General features: G+C 30.4%; 2 protein-coding genes across 7 annotated transcripts; one reads left to right on the top strand and one right to left on the bottom strand.

Moving 5' to 3' along the window:
- Window positions 1-116: 116 nt before the first annotated feature.
- On the bottom strand, window positions 117-4,362 carry LOC131847162 (splicing factor 45). 2 transcript variants are annotated; one of them, XM_059197761.1, is made up of 8 exons: window positions 4,175-4,362; window positions 3,927-4,099; window positions 3,226-3,406; window positions 2,559-2,683; window positions 1,654-1,854; window positions 1,044-1,194; window positions 692-789; window positions 117-446 (listed from the first exon to the last, which is right to left on the bottom strand). In XM_059197761.1, exons 2-8 carry the CDS (start codon window positions 4,077-4,079, stop codon window positions 174-176), a joined length of 1,182 nt encoding a protein of 393 aa, XP_059053744.1. In that variant the 5' UTR covers window positions 4,080-4,099; window positions 4,175-4,362; the 3' UTR covers window positions 117-173. The 2 variants fall into 2 exon arrangements, with proteins under 2 accessions (XP_059053744.1, XP_059053009.1); XM_059197026.1 differs by having other exon boundaries at window positions 3,927-4,362.
- A 906-nt stretch (window positions 4,363-5,268) lies between these two features.
- Window positions 5,269-17,850, top strand: LOC131843262 (serine/threonine-protein kinase greatwall). 5 transcript variants are annotated; one of them, XM_059192067.1, is made up of 13 exons: window positions 5,269-5,547; window positions 6,990-7,146; window positions 9,752-10,000; window positions 10,463-10,691; window positions 10,990-11,100; window positions 12,191-12,315; window positions 12,403-12,611; window positions 12,718-12,927; window positions 13,540-13,759; window positions 13,850-14,001; window positions 14,665-14,789; window positions 15,246-15,458; window positions 17,623-17,850. In XM_059192067.1, coding segments are annotated over exons 1-13 (2,049 nt in total). In that variant the 5' UTR covers window positions 5,269-5,545; the 3' UTR covers window positions 17,670-17,850. The 5 variants fall into 5 exon arrangements, with proteins under 5 accessions (XP_059048050.1, XP_059047976.1, XP_059047904.1 ...); XM_059191993.1 differs by having other exon boundaries at window positions 10,990-11,133; XM_059191921.1 differs by having other exon boundaries at window positions 10,990-11,166.
- Window positions 17,851-17,912: the final 62 nt, after the last annotated feature.

The following is a 17,912-nucleotide window of genomic DNA, read 5'->3' as shown; positions in this document are numbered from 1 at the left end:
ATGGAACTATGTAATTTAATTTTATATATTAAATATGTACAAATAATATACTTCCATAACTGTTACTGTTCAAAACTAATGTTTTTACTTAATACTATGGGTTGTACCATACTTATTACTGGCAGGAAGAAAATAAAGAAAATATCACATTTTATTATAGTTATATGGTAAATTTATTCCGTTAGCTGTAAACCATTAAATTTCTCTACATCATAGAAGCCGGCTTTGACTTGACGACCACCAAAGAATCTCCCATTCAAATCTACTACTGCTTTTATAGCACTTTCAATCCGTTTGAACTCCACAAATATTCTTACAGCCTCATCTGCAGGAGCATTGGGCAACTCAAAAATTAAAACTTTTATAACATCTCCATATTTGGTATTGCATTCGTCTTTAACTTCAGGTTCTAATTCCTCATCAACATCACCCGGGCCTACCATATTCTGTAAGAATTACACAATTTAAAAAATTTTAAAATTGAGATCTTAGATTTGTAATAGTATTAATATATGTAAGTTTATAATCATTTCCTTGAAAATAAAATTTTAGTGCAAGTATTTCTTTTTACTACAGTAATTTCAGTATAAGAACTTTCATAAACAACCATCAAATACATAGTATACCAGCCTTAGATAGTATGGCGTTATATTTATTTATTAAGTAAGAAAGTTGCAAATACACTACTTACTCGCAATAAAACCACTTTACTAGGTGACTTCATTATTTCTGTTATAGATGGTTCCTGCTTTGAAAGCTGAGGAGAGTTTGAAGCACCAGTAGGTGAATCTGAAATCCAGCATAGAATTATTAAAATACATTTTTATGTATCTTCTTTTGTTGCTAATTTGTAATATTTCCATATCTTTATATCATATATCATCATAATATATAATACTAACATTATTTTTAGTATTAGGTATTTTGATGCTTGCTTTCAAGAACTGTGATTGTGGCTACTTAATTTGGTATGTTTGTTACCCTTATTAATGGATCATCTGCTGAAAAATAATCTATTCCTTTAGTACTCTATACCAACCAACCTGGTCCAGGAAATGCAGGCATGGCAAAACCAGGAGGCGGCATTACATTTCCATCTTTTTCATGTATAATGCGCCCACCACGTTTTGAAGTTTTTTCTACCTGCAAGGCTACTGACATACCTTGCTCCTTTTTACCCAAACCTTGACCCTCCTATGAAAAATAATACAGTACTTTTATTTGTACATCTCCACCTCTACATATAATCACATCAAATAAAATAACTGCACATGACTTCTAAACATATAATCTTACTTTCAGTAAGTAAGTTATATAAATATTATATACATGATATTTTTGTGAAATTTACATGGGTTTGTGATGTACATAATAATAATAATAATAATATCTCAGGACAATTCACACAACGCCATCTAGTCCTAAGCTAAGCAGAGCTTGTGTTATGAGTACTAGACAACTGATATAAATACATGGATACATTTTTTTGTAAATAAATACATATTATATATAGAAAACATCCAGCCCGATACAAACAATCATACACACAAAGGTTTGTACCATGCGAGGAATCGAACCCACAACCATCAGATAGTAAAGCGGTATGCTAAACCACTAGACCACCGAGGCTGTCATAATAAATTATTTATTTACCTTGAAACCATATTTTGCCATAATTTTCGCTGCAACTGAACTTGCTCCATATCCACCCAATGAGAAACCAGGGGAAGGAGTAGCTATGGGAATAACAGGTGGTGGTGGCGCTGGTGTTTCCACTGTTAAAGACGGCGGTGGTGCTATAGCAACACCAGCAGCACGTTTTGATATCTCTTCTGCTTCTTCTTCTTCAGGTTGCTATTGCAAAAAAACGAATACAAAAATAGTACATCACACATTCTTATATTTAACAAGTAACATTTCAGTGAATAAAGTAAGAGACATTAAAATGAAACTAATCCAAAAGTTAAAAAATTGGCCTCATTTTTGTTATCTAATCTTCAAAGATGATATATTAATAGTCACTTCAAAAAATATATAAAATAAAGGTTGTGAAATGAGTGATCAAACTGACATATAAATGTTGTCCTTACTTTACAAATATTATTAAAATATTTAAACACTAGTAGTAGTTGAAAGGACCATGATGGGAAAAATATTATCTCAAAGAATAAAAGCAAGTTATTAAAAAACATACAAAAACAAAAGATGTCACAAGAACAATGAAGAAACTAAAATTGAAGTGGTCTGGTCATACAATCAGAGAGTAAAATGGTCTAAGCTTATCATAAATTAAATTTTAGGCAACAAGAGTAGCAACAGATTACTAGATTATTAGATTGAATATGTTGGAGGAGGATTCTTGATGCATAATTAGTTTATATGCCAGTACATAATTACATTACAATGTAAAAAAAACTGTGCTGTTTACACAGTAATGTTTTCTTTCTTATATAGTAATTATTAGTTTTGTTTGTAACATGTAAGTTTTACAAGCTATAATAAAGTTCTGCTTGATATGTAATACACTAATACAAATAAATGATGTTCAATAATATCACCATAGGTATAAGTGTCTTCTCTGGAATAGAGTCTTCATCATCTCCAAATCTACTTTTCCGCTTCCTATCTAATCTTGTTTCATTTCTATCATTACTATCATGTTGAAATCTCTTTGCTTGCATTTCTGAAATCATTTGACAATATTTGAAAATAAGCTAATACAGCATTGATTATGAGTATTGTGTTTCTGTCACATCAAATCAGTGAATTGACACAAGACAATAAACTATAGATAGTGTATTTCCAGCACCAGTTCTGGATTAGTCAACACAAACCCGATATGTATTTTTTTTTTTTAAAGAAGCCTATGGTTTGATTTTAGATTACAACATAAACTTGAGTTTAAAAAAACTTACAAAAGAGCAATGTTTTACTTTGTTTAGTCTTTGAAAAACTTATATAAGCCTAAAAATATTGTAAATTACAAAAAACATTTTTTTTTTATTACATTACATACTAAAAAATAAAAGTAAGAGACTTGGTCCTTGAGCCATGGTGCATTTAGCATTTGCTCTCTTACTGCTAGGCTAATCTTGTACTATTTAGCTAGCTAATGAGAAAGTACATCTTTTCTAATATTAAAACTATGTGATTCAATATATATATTTAAGAAATAATAAATAAATTTAATGTCTAGAAAACTTAAAAGTTAGAATTTTATATTACCTTTTGCAACTTTTTCATAATCATTTGGCCACATGGGATCGTATTCATTGGCTACATTCCAGTCAAAATCTCGTACATTGAGTGAGGCTGTTAATGTTTTAGGCTGGCGATTTGGACTATTTGAATTAGATTCATCATCATCTTTCTGTTTACTTTTCAAGTCTATAACTGGTGTCAATACCTTTATCAAACACATAAATTGTTTTAAAAAGGAAAAAGAATACTTAAATAAAATATTAATCTATATAAATGTATTTATTATTGAAATTATATCTAAATGAAAGCTTTAAGAATGAAAAACCTTTCCTTTCAGTTGAAATCAAATTAAAATAAAATATATAAAGATGAGCTTGCAATCTTTCAACCCAGCACAAAGTATGCTGAGGCAATCCTGAACCTACCAACTTCATATAGTAAATAACAGTATACCATCATAAGTGAATGTATACGATATATAACCTACTGCCATATTGTCTATATCTTCTGGACAGTACTTGTGCAAAATGTAACACTTATCAGTCTTCATTTATTTTTACTTTTTATATTATTTTATATATTTTATCAACATAAGAATGCATAATAAAGAAAAAGTTAACATTGTTTATAATTTTTAAAAAACATATATTCTTTTAAAGAATCAAGAAGTAAAGCATGGCTACTAGTTATTTATGAAGTATATATATTTTGCATGTTGTGTATACCTGTGCAGACCGCCGTAATGCTTCTCTTTTTGGTTGTGTTACCGCAGCTTTTTTAAGTTGTAACTGAGACTGAAGCAATTTGATTCCCGAAGACCAGCCAGCCACTTTTTCTGTGGTACGAGCTTTGGTGTCGAGATCATCATATAGAGACATCTTCTTACTAATTTAAATTCCTGCACAAACTGTTACTTCAGACATATTCAATAAAATAAGATTTTACAATCGAGTTAATCTATTGAAAATAGTACCTAAGTATACAGCCCCCTCCGTAATCTATGGTAATTATCAACTCAGATGACACTACTAACGAATAAATATAAAACGGAAATATTAACAATTACATATATTTTATTATATGAAGCATAAAATAGATATAATAACAAAACATGACATTTATTATAAAATGACAATTATTTCATTTACAAGTGAACGGAGGGCGGACTGTGCAAGACGACAATGAAAGCACAGAGTACCACTTCTTGTGACACACATACTGTCTTACTGTATTGTAATTTTTTAATAACGTTTTGAGTAAATACGTAATAGAATAGAATAGAAAATCATTTATTCAAATAAACTTACATTGAAGCACTTTTGAATAGTCATAACATTTTTTTTTTAATCTACCACTCATTCGGAATGCTGTCTCATCACAAGAAGAACAAGCAAGAAACTTGTGTGTTGCAGACCAGTTGCAAACCAGTCCACACAAGCAGCACCCGTTCACGAGTATGACGGATGAACCAGCCACCACTGCGCTCGACCATATTTTAGGGAGCCCAATGACCCGACCCACCACGCCGCCACAAGTCTGGACATTTTAGTGAGCATGACTACTCAAAACACCAGACCACGTCATAGCTACTCACAATTGCTACTCATAGTAATCATTCTCATTCGAAATTTAATATAGGTACTTTTTATATAAAAGTGGAATATAGTTTTCATTTTTGCCAGTGTGCACTAGCCGCTAGTGTGAGCGTGCTCTCCCTAACTCAAAGAAGAGCTCCAACTTGTGAAGAGAATACTTGCTAGTTTCCTTGCATCTACCCTCTGTGAGGGAGACGCACCGGATTACGATATGCCGCTATGTTTTTACTTCTGTTTAGTTTTGTATTATTTAATATTTTTAGTTGTCACTTTGAATTATTTTTAATTTTAAAGGGAAATAAATATCTAAACCCCAACTAATGAGCGAGAAACAGACAAACTAGTTAGCGTAGTTCATCTTTGACTATAATCTCCTTTGTTCTAAGAAGCCTTAAAATAAAACTAAATTATATAATAGTACTATTTAATTCACAATGCAATTATAAAATATAATTTCAAACTCTTTGTACTTTATACATAAAAAAATTGTTGTCATAGTATCCAAATTTTTATTTTTATTATTTATTTTCGTTTATTTGTATAAATATAATGAATACGCTGTAAAAAAATCATGTGTGGCAATTACTAATACTATTAGCATATCTTATTATTTGCTTTCATAATGGGAATCATAAGTACAAAAGATACTCGACGCATTAGTTTTGATAATACATTTACCATTATCCCTGCAATAGCTCTTCAAAAATCTATCGAGGAAAAGACATTCGCAGAAATAGGAAATATAATCAATGTAAGTTACAATTAGCTAGTTAAAGTCAACGACGGATCCAGGAGGTCATGGGGTCATGACCACCCCCTGAGCTCAGGACTTAGGTGGACCACTAATTGAAAATAATTATTTTATTTATATATTTTGTCACCATACAGATTTTATGTAACTACATACCTAATATTTAATTAATTATATTAAAATAGCGCTTCTCTGGGTGTCTTTAAGAGAAGATGACAATGGACGCGTATATGTACAAGTTATTATGTGTTAGGTTTTTCAAGTGTTCAATAAAGAATAAATATTTTTAAGTACCTACAGTATTTACCTATATTAATAAAATACCTATTATTTACTTGTATCTATTGTTATCAAAAATAAATTATAAGTTCTTGACTTGACTACGACTATGTGACCCCCTCCTGGCGCCAAAGCTGGATCATACTTTTTAGGCGAATAACTCATTATGGATACCAGCTCATCTCAGGAGCTTAAGGACACGTTACTGCCTGCTATGGTGCTGATCTCGCTGGTTCGCTTACATATTCTATTACCTTCCTTTACTTTCAAAACACCGACCTTTGCGGTGTTTTTGGATTTAGTATAAATTTGACTGGCATCTACTACGCCAAAATAGACTCGTCTAAAATAAATGTTAATGGCCTTCTAATATTGTGTTATTAACAATTTCAATCAATAAACATTAATAACTACTCTACAGTATTCTTTTTCATCATATTCCTGAATACTTGAAAAAGAGCTTCCAGTTCCATACCAAAATCCCCGTGTTCTGGATTACATAGCACAAGAAACATCTGTTTACCTTCCTAAGTCACATTTATATTACACCGATTCTTTCTCTGTACAAGTTATTCGTCTCTGGAACTCCTTGCCATTTTCCAGTCGATCATCGATTTTATATTACAAAATTTCCTCCCTGTAATTAAATTATATTTAAATTGCCTCTTGTTTTCGTCCAATATATATGTAATATGTATTTGTGTGTAAGTTTATTTATTTATGCTTGTAAGATGTATGTTTATCTATAACTGTATAATATATATAGTGTTTAGTGTGAGACTCCTACCTTCTCTCTCTGAGTAAGTACTCTCTTTTAATACCAGTTTGTAAGAGATTGCTAATAGTAATAAGACCTCCTTTTGTAAAACATTTTTAATAGATATACTTCTATTATTCTTTGTTCATTGCGAAACAAACAGTTAATATTATTATTATAAGTACCTATGGACCGTTTTTAATGTGACTGACTTTATCAAAATATCCATGTGAAATGCACGATCACTGTTCCATGTTATTTTTAATTACGTACTGCCTCGATATAAAAATAGTTAATATTACACAATATTTTGTTTTATATAGGAAACAGAAGATGAATTAATTTTACAAAAAAACGCACCTGTAGACACTTATGAATTTAATGAAAATGATTATTGGGCTCACAGGATAGATCATCTTAAAAAGGAACATAACACAATTAATAAAATTATTGAATCTGAATACGAGACAACCATAGACAATGCTAACAAAATTTTTGAACCACCGAAGGTAACTCATGAAAGAGTGCATAAAGTGAAACCATGTTTTGATTGGCGAGCTAAAGTATGTACTAAACACTTATTTTACGACATAGTTTTTGTAGTTGTTGTAGCTAATCTAGTAGTTTGACACGTGCAAAAAAGTAAGGTTCCCATTGACTTGAGATATATCGAAAACTTCATACAACTTTCAACTTATTTTAAAAGGAAGTTCTTATAAAATAGCCATACGCATAATAGCGTATTCTCCTAATTTATAAGAATTTGTGGGATTGCGTAAATGACAGAAATTTTAGAAATGTCATGCAATTACAGGAATTAAAGAACAAGAATTTTGTGAGAATATTATTTTTAGGTCCACTGTCGTCTTACTTATTCGAAACATTGTCCCATTAGAATACATTAAAGCTTAAAGATTTTACTATGATGTTCAATTTGTTACGTATATTTTTTAACTACAGTTAGAGCAATTTGCTAGCATAGAAACCCAATGCCTAATAGGTATAGCAAATACTTATAGCTCGAGAGACAATAAAAATGTAATAGGAAGCGCATTATACTATTACAATTTGAAAATAAGTTTATCACAAGTGAATATGTACCTAAAAATGAAATACTAAGGCAAGATTATACCAATCTTACTATTTATTTTGAAAAAAAAAATAACAGTTAAGTATCAACAAGGAAAATGAACAGCGAATCATCCTGAAAAACAAATACACTAACTTTCACAGGATTAGGTATACTACATGCAATTCTTGCTTTAGGTTTTTTTTAATATATAATATTTATAATTTGTCGCTCCACCTGATAGTAAGTGATAATCGTCACCTACATTTAAACTAAATCCAAATGAACAGCACCACGGACAACTCGTTATCGTAAAAAAGTGTGCAAGCAGTGTATTTTATCAGGGAATTCAACCCTATAACTCACCCGATTGAACGTTCAACCTTACCATCGCATGGATTTCTCGTACGAAATATCTCGGTGTCATGATCGATACTAAGGTTTGGACCACACATCAAACAAGTCCGCAACAAAGCCGCTTTCACACGAACACATGACACCGTCCCCGGCAATTTAAGCATCCAAGGTTTAAATTGGTGAAATTGATGTAGATACTCGTAGACTTTTTACAAAATCTACCTCATTCTCGTATTAGAAGACAAATTGTATCTATTGTGCTTAAATATAGCGCCAATGGTTTAAACTATTATTTATTTTTTAAGATTTGATGTCGGTATTCCTTCTACTTTTCGAAAATATAATAATCAAACTATATACTATTTTCCGAATTTTTGCTCTAATCTTATTTTTCCCCAACGAGACAGACAGACTGATAACTAATAAAAACTATTTAAATTTACAGATTTTGCAATGTTATCAAGACAATCCGCACCAGCCACTGATGTGCTCGGCGGTTGTTCAGGCTTTTACTCAATGTGTCAAATCGTGCAGAGTCGATGATTAATTTATTTTTGTCAGATCTAACCGTTGCAGTAACTATTCATTATTATCAATTAGATTTTATGAATACTACTACTGCATTAAATTATCATTATAAAAGTCATATTTATTTATTTATTATACATACGGAGTTTTCCAGCATTCCTCAATGTTATACCCTATTAATAATATTTAAACACAGATGAACCAGTAACTACATGTTAGTTTACTTTGTTAGAACTAGCTTCATAATATTTGAAGCTTATTTTTGACGACAATTAAAGAACTCATATTATTTTTATATTATAGGTGGGCGTGGGTCAAATTAAATTATTAAAACCTGTGTTTATCGCATAAAACCAGAGAAAGCAATATGTACAACTTTAGTCTGCCTTAATATATATATAGGTATATATGCCTACGGTTAATGCTATCACTAAATATAGTGGTAATTTACTCAGTTACTTTCTCTGGTCTACGTTCAAACGGAGCACGTTTTAGACCTGTCCTCTGTCCCTGTCGTTGTCTTCAATTTGCCCAAATGACAGATTCAGGCCAGGACAGATATTTTCAACTTTCGGTATTGTCAGTTTGAAGTATTTTACCCTATATTTTTGCAAAAAAATATTAACACGCTTTTGTGTAATACATTTCTGTATTGAATTTTTGGACTCACTGTATTACTAGTCACTGTATTAGAAACAAATATTGATAATAGTATCAGTAAAATATAATTATTAATAAATTTTGCAATTATCTGTCATATATATATATATATATAGTTCTGAACTTTCGATACCTAACTAAAATTGAAGCTAAATATAAAAAAAAATTTGGCAACACTGTTTGTTTAATAAAAAAATCTATTGCATATTATATATTTTTGCTTACAGTTACATATTCGTTGATTTTGAAACTTTTAAATTTAAGTTTAATAAAGTATTTTAAAAATATTTATGTTGTTTTTAAATTGAGAGTGACTTATAAATTAATAATTTTTCTTTTCGTTTACATTTGTTACCGTTTTTTTCTGATAAATTTTACTATGGCTAATGAAGATTCAAAAGTAGATGGCTCAATTTGTCATACGATTTTAGAGAAAATTAACTCAATAAATGAAAATATTACTAAGGTAACTACTAGTACTTCAAGACCAAAATTATTCCTTCTTATACTTAAAGATAATTAATGTATTCATTTATTTCATGTTTCAATTTCAGCCACCAGACATACATGATTTCACTATTATAAAACCAATCAGTCGAGGTGCATTTGGGAAAGTATTTCTTGCCCATAAGAAGAGTAACAAAGAACAAATGTATGCAATCAAAGTAATGAAGAAATCTGATATGATTAATAAAAATATGGTAGCACAAGTTGTAACTGAAAGAAATGCACTGGCTTTATCTCGTAGTCCATTCTGTGTGCATTTATTTTATTCATTACAGTCTGTATCCTCAGTATATCTGGTAAGTAGCCAAGTTAAATTTATACTGATTTGGAAAATTTAGAAATTAATCTAAGATAAATAATAAAGTTATAGTGACCTATAGTTTGTTTTTTTATCACTGAGACAAAACAAACCTATGTAGCCTGTACTACTGTTGGAAATTTGAATTAACTATTGGCTGTTTGAAATACTGTAAATATTACTCTATGCAAAGAAACCATAAAAATATTGTTTAATTAAAAGACAATGGAAACACTAGTGTATCTATATGAACTAAAAAGAAACCAGAAAGTGTGTAAACTTGATGGAAAACCTATAAAACTTATTGAAAATAAAAAGTTATGTTTCAACAAATCCATATCATAGGTATAGTAGGTTGAACAGTGGTAACATTATTTGAAACTTTGATATATACACCTATCGATTTAGTCTCTGTAATAAAAAAACAGATTATATTATATTTTTAATGTTTATATTACAGGTTATGGAATATATGGTTGGTGGTGATTTAAAATCATTGTTAGGTGTTTATGGGTTTCTTGAAGAAGCTATGGCTATTTTTTATGTAGCTGAAGTAACATTAGCTCTGGACTATTTACATAAGCACAATATAGTGCATAGGGACCTGAAACCAGACAATATGTTAATATCAAAATCAGGTCATGTGAAACTTACAGATTTCGGTTTATCCAAAATTGAAATACATAGAGGTAATAGTAATTTATTTTAAATAAAATCAAAACTTTTAACTTCTTTACTGATGAGTCTATAAAAAGTATAAAACAAGAAATATTCTCTTGCAGAACTTTATAGAATTGTTCCTCTTTTTTGCTTCTCCATAATCAGCTAAAATTGGTAACTTATATTTTGTACATAAATATAAAACATCCATATCAAAAACATTCTTGAATACAAATGATGAGAGTAAATTTGTAACCACTATGAGGCAAGGTGGTGCATAAGTATCTAAAATTATTTATACTTATATGAATATAAATTTATTTATAGATTTAGAAATATCAGACTTTGTTAACCGAACTCCAAGTTTAAACATGAGGACTCCAGGGCAACTCCTGTCTTTGACATCTCATCTATCATTTGGCTCGGGAGGAGGTGAAAGTATGCAAAACTCTGTTATTTATGCAGATGCCTGTGAGAACCTACTTGATGAACTTAAGGAAACTAGTATGCTATTACAATTATATAGGGATTGTGCCTGTGTAGATAATGTATTATTGCTTTTAGCTTGCATCCTTAAATAATTCTAATTTTTTTTAAATAAAAGTGAACCAAATTTTTATAAAGTAAACACTATAGGATAATTTAGCAATATATTACTAAATATGTATATTATAAATTATGTATATTTAAAATATATTATTTTCTCCATCATGAGAAATACTTACGTTTGTTGTTAAAAAACTTGCTTTAATAGAGTATTAGTATTATTTTTATTTCTGCTATTTAATTTATTTTTTATAATTTACCATGATAATGTATAAAATATTGCCATGTTAAATTGCCTGTTTATGTAATTTGTACAATACTGTATTTTTATTTTATATGCATATATGATTTTAACTTTTTATTTAGTATTTATACATGTTAGTATTGCATTGAACTATATATCAATACATAGAGTTCTATAAATAAGACAAGGGGATTGAATGCATGGGGTCACATAATAATAAATGGATTAATTACATAAAAACATGTAGTAATAAAAATATTTGGGAATATTTTTTCTTTTTAATCTGTTGGAATGATTACATATATGTATAAATGGTAATTAAAATTCAAATAAATATTTATCATACAAGAACTTTCTCATAAATTCATTTGTTAATCATACAGACATACAGTCTTTGTAATTTGTATACTATGTGTATTTAAGTAGAACATTTTATTATCATTTTAATTAAATTAAATTAATATATACAGGTGGTTGGTTACTTATAATTTCGTACTTTTTTATGTAATTAGATGCCATACAAACTGATGTTCCAACTGATGGTGGGAACATCACGCTATCACGTGACGCCAGCGTTTTCCCTCATGAGATGCCATTACTGGTGACTAAGTTATCATGCTTCTTATCCTGTTAACTTCATTTAATCAAAACAGTTTTCAATGGAAGCTGCTTGGATTTTAAGTCTAGTCTGTCATTTGTAATAATTTTTTTAAATTTACGTATTTTCTATATTATTAGGCAAATTAAAAGATGAGCTTGGTGGTGTACTTGGTATAGAGACTTCAAATTTAATGGAACATTCACAATTGTCCGGTATACATCCTTTTATGAGTGCTGAGAGTATTAACTTAGATGAAATCTCAGTAAGTATTAATGTAACAATTTATAGACAACTCTTTTTTGTTATTTTATACATTTCTTGTAGTGAATATAATTTTTATATATTACAGTTACCTGGCTCAGGATCTGAATCTCTTAATTCTTACCACACCTGTGAGAGTTCAAAGAATAGTTCAAACTCTAGAAGTAACAAATCAACTACTGATGTAAGCAGTAACAATGGATCATCAGTAGAAGAATCGACAGGATTTTTGGACTCCCTGCACAATAACTCTACATCACCTCTATGCAGAGGCCAATCCTTAAAAAGGATACCTAGGTAAGTATATAGGTTTTATAATGTTATGATATTTGTATAAAATAGTAGAATGAAAATTTATTATTCCTGTATATTGAAATATTTTCTTTATGTTTATATATTTTAGTTTCAGAGCTAAAAAAAGGAAAAGAATACTGGACTGTGATGGTGATACACCTACAGGAGTTATGAGCCTTGCAGAGTCTAAGGAGAATACCAGTGGTCTAACACAAGAAATAATGGCTCTGGAACTGACTCAAAATACACCAAAGCGAATGTCGTTGCATCCCACTCCAGACAGACGCAAAAATCCTATTAAAGGTGTACTGAAAAAGAGGTGAAAATTATTAATTGTTAGTGTATTTAAATTGAAACTGTTCATATTAATGTAAAACAGAATTTAGTTTTTGTAATACTTCTATAGTTTATGTTAGATATCGATATTGATTTAAATCCTCGTAATTATTAAAAATAATTCTAAGCGACGGATTTACCTGTAGATATATACGGAGGGATACACTACACAAATGAAATTACTAAGCATATAATAAGTACGACTATTTTTAAGCTAAATATTTTATTATATTGATCATATTTTGAGTTTTGGCTGAATTATCTGCACCGTTGCACTATGCAAATAAATGTTTATTCTTCAGTAGGTACTTACTGTATGTACGTATGAAATAACGATTTGATGTTAACCATAATATCTTCAGAATACATATCTTTGGAAATTATAGTCCGAGTAATATATAAGTAATGTAGAATATTCTTACTTTCTAACTGTAATCGGTAGTGTTTATATTTTTTACGTTTTATTTATTATATGATAATTGCAGCATTTTTTTTTTCACTTTCATTACCGGTACTTTCGGTTTTTAATAATGAAATAAACTAATTTCTCTTAATGTAATACATTACGAAACTAATACCTCTACGAAATGTTTAGGTGGGTTTCTCAAGACGATAGTCATCATTTCAATGTTGGAGTGATATTTTCAACTCCCGTATCAAATAATAAAGAAGATGTAAAAAAGAGGCAAAAGGCTACTCGTTTTAATTTGCCAAAAGATGATCAACCAGCTTCAGGAACAAAAGAGAAATCAATTGTATTCAGTAAACATATTTCTACAAGTTTAGAAATATTTCCAATGAGACCATTAAACAAGGTAATATGATTGTTTATAATTTATTTTAAGTGTTGTAATAGGTAAATGCAAATAATTGGTCCATGTGTATAATGTATTATTTTGTTGTAGGGGGAACGCTCACCTACTGAATTATGCAAAACTCCTGTAGCAACTGCTCAGACACCTTACCGAACACCAAAAAGTGTCCGACGAGGTAATCAAATATCCGATCAGCGAATTTTAGGAACTCCAGACTATTTAGCACCAGAACTGCTTCTCAAGTAAGTTTTCTTATACTGAATAAGAAGTTTAGTAGTAGGAAATCGGGAAGGAGTTTTATGTTTTGCTAAAATTTCGATTATTTTTCTTTGGGAAACTAATTATATATGAATATAATTATAAGCTTTCGCTGTAATGCAACATATGCTAATTTTTCTATTTGTTTGGCTCCTAAAATATCAATAGTCCGGCATGAATGACACCTTAATATATGGTTGTAAGATGTCATAATTCGACCCTCTCCGTCCTTATTCATGTTGGTCATGTTAGGGAGATCATCTCCCTAGTGTTACATACATATTGTGCAACTTTACACTAGTAAACTTGTCAACAAAACATTGTAAATTATTTATTAATTTTTACAAATTTCGTGTTTTAATGCCTAGATATTAGAATATAAAATGTGACATCACGAAATTTAGCACCCCTTCCATCCCTTGTCACATACTGTCACGCTTTGTCGAGAGGAAGGAGGGACCTTCCTCTATACAACGACGTTATTGATGGGCCCTAAAGACGATTACTGTCTACTTACTTGTTATTATTGAGTGATTGTATTTTTTTTTACTTAAATGATATTAAAGAAATAGTAGACTATAGAGGGATTCACAATTTCGGAATAAGGATGTATGCTATAAATGTCTAATTAACGACTTATTTTTCAGGGATGGCCATGGCCCTCCCGTGGATTGGTGGGCTCTAGGAGTTTGCCTGTACGAGTTCATGACTGGTGTACCTCCATTTAATGACGAAACTCCCCAAGCTGTATTCAAAAATATATTATCTAGAAGTGAGTACAATAACGTTGTCCATTTATATCTTTATAAGTCGGGCTTATTTTAATTTTCTCAATATTTCACTGTTGTTGAATAATTTTAATCTACAGAATAAATGTTTTGAATTTACACAGTGCCATCTAGTCATTCAGCAGCTAAGGAGAGCTTGTATTATTCATGCTGATATAAATGATTTAAATACTTAGATTCTTATTTTTTTTTTGTAAATATATGTGTACTATATAGAGAACACCTAGATTAATACAAACAAACATATTCACTAATACGAATGTTTGCATTGTGCGAAGAATCGAACTCACGACCATCTTATCTCATTTTAAAAGTGTCGGCCTGATTTGAACTTTTCACTCGTGAGTCCATATTACGGTAGTACATAATAAAGCACTAGATCTCAGAGCGTTTATTTTTGTAAATAAATTTTAAAACATCATATTATCGATACATTATAGATATCGAATGGCCCGAAGCAGATGAGGCTCTGTCAGTAGAAGCAGTAGCTGCGATCGAGGGCCTACTTACCATGAAGCCGAAGGAACGCCCTACCGCGGCTCAGGTTCGCTGCATGCCGCTGTTCCAGCATGTCGACTGGGATAACCAACTGCGAGCCGAACCACCATTCGTGCCCTCTCCCGATGATTTGCATGATACAGGATATTTCCAAGGTAACTTATGTTTAATGCTTTTTTACATAACTACTGTAGGTCTCCACAAATTGCACAGTAGTTAATTAATAAAATATTTAGTATATTTAGTAGTCATTTTTTTTAGTTCATGCATTATATACATTATTTATATGCATGCGGTATATTGTATGATCTTTTTAGAAACACGTTTGTACAAATACTATTATAATACTTTAAAAGTTTATCTGGTCAGTATGAACCGACCAGACATACTTTTAAATACATGAGCTCAAAACCAGAACGGGACTTCAAAGTGTAACTAATAGTATTTTAAACAAACTTAAATGCACATAGTAACTTTGTATTTGAAGCAATATTGGAAAGCAAACTTAACTATAGGATACATACATCTATATATTTTTAAATCGAATTGGAGAGGATACAAGGTGGATACATATTATTTCTCGGGAAATCGTTGGGTTTTGTTCCCGGGAAATCAAGCTCGAGAAAAGTCGAGAACTCGAGAAATCATGTACTTATATAGAATGTTTTGTTGCATGGCGGCGCAATAATTTAAGATATTAACGTTTTCTTTCATGTTATTTTTTTTTGTTCTATAGAAACTATTTTTGTTTACGTTGTTTTTTTTTCTAAATAAGCAACCAAAAATGGTGCTGTCATTATAAATATAAGACTGAATAATTAGGTCCTAAAAAATTTAAATTGGCGTTTTGTAAGGGAGTAACCTAAAGTAATTTTTTTCAAATTATCATATATTTATTTAATCAAAGTATGTACCATTGCTATTTATGCAGTTTTGTCTTTTGCTTTTGCACTTTGGACTATCCCATCGGAGTTGAATTTTTTCCCTTGCAAGAAGTTATCCGAATTGAAAAAATGGTAAATGGTAATCTGTTGGAGCAAGGTCCGGGGAGTACGGTGGTTGTATTAGACATTCCAATTGAAGCTCTTCTAATTTTGTAACTCTCTGTTGTACAGTGTGTGATCTAGCGTTCTTGGCTCCAACCCCTGTTGCGGGGATTGCTTTGTAGGTCGAAATTTCCAGAACGAAAACGTTGGAACTAAAAATGCACGTGTTTTTTTTTGCTACACCACCGCCATATACATACATCATTAATACTTCGAGCCGTTTAGTACCGTGTGGCACTGGTGCCACGGCGGAACTCGTACTCGTAAATAACGCGATATTATAAGTTTTTTTCATTTTGTACGCTGAGTGACCCAAAGTAAATAGTTGTATAAATTTTAAAATGGAATTCGTAACCAAAGAGGAGATATTTGAGATCAAAGTGGCCAGTACGACACAACTCCAATTTCATATGTTAGGACCTACTATTATTACTCTATTTAAAAAAATATTTAGCTTATTCATAATATTAATGTTTTTAAATATACTCAATAAAAGTTTTATAATTAACGAGCTGTTCCCGTGACTTCGTCCGTGTGGAATTTTATTTTAATTTTCTAAAATAAAAATAGCCTAAGTTGCATTATGCAGCTACCTGGCAAAAAAAGTCCCGTCAAAATCGATTCAGCCATTTCAGAGATTAGCCGGTACACACAGACAGACAAAAATTGTAGACAGACAGTAAAAAATGTTATTTTGTGAATGCACCGTATTTATATTCATATGTAATATTGAAATAACCGTTTTTTACTATATAGTAAAAAACGGTATAGTAAAAAATATTACAAACAGACACTCCAATTTTATTTATATGTATAAATTTGATACTTTTATTTGAGAGGAAAACTACTGAATTTGTTGACGTTATTGGAACCAAATAATATGAGAAAACGTACGTAAATGTAAATTTCTCGACAACCCGAGAAGACCCGAGAAATTGGAAAGCTCGAGAAATCATGAACCCTATATAAAATTTGTAATTAACAGATTGGCAATATATGCTGTTTTAGGCTCATGATGTGAATATAGAGCAGTTAGTTACTCGCGATTGTGCCAGCATAAACTTTCGCTCACTATTTCTCCTCCTTTCAAATAAAGTTTTAAGTTTGAATAACTCTTGTTCGTCTTCGTCTCTTATTTAATGAAAGGCCAAATTTCATTACGTTCAGTTAAGCTGTTTATCTGTGAAAGGTAACAAACATACAACCACAATTTCACATTTATACATTATTTCATTATATTCATTATATTACATTCTTTCTTTTTTATTCACAGCTCGGAACATACTACAGCAGCTGCATGTATCGAATTTCGACATTTAGTAAATGGAAAAGTGCATATGTATAATAATAGGCGCCTATTTTAATCTTATGTTAATATTATATTTTTTAGATTTATTGTAATATATTAAAGTTTTGATGTAAAGACTGATTGCGAAGTGTTCTAATATAATAACTATTATAAGTTTTTGTTTTGTAATTATGTATGTAACTATTGTAAATGATGAATATATATAGTAACATTATGACCCTAATTATATTTATGGGAAGTTAATAAACAAATGC

The sequence above is a fragment of the Achroia grisella genome, unplaced genomic scaffold, assembly GCF_030625045.1.
Source record: "Achroia grisella isolate CSIRO2021 unplaced genomic scaffold, CSIRO_AGI_Agris_v1 utg1023, whole genome shotgun sequence".
Lineage (NCBI taxonomy): Eukaryota > Metazoa > Arthropoda > Insecta > Lepidoptera > Pyralidae > Achroia > Achroia grisella.
Note: the sequence above shows the minus strand (reverse complement) of the source record. Positions and strands in the feature narration are given on the sequence as shown.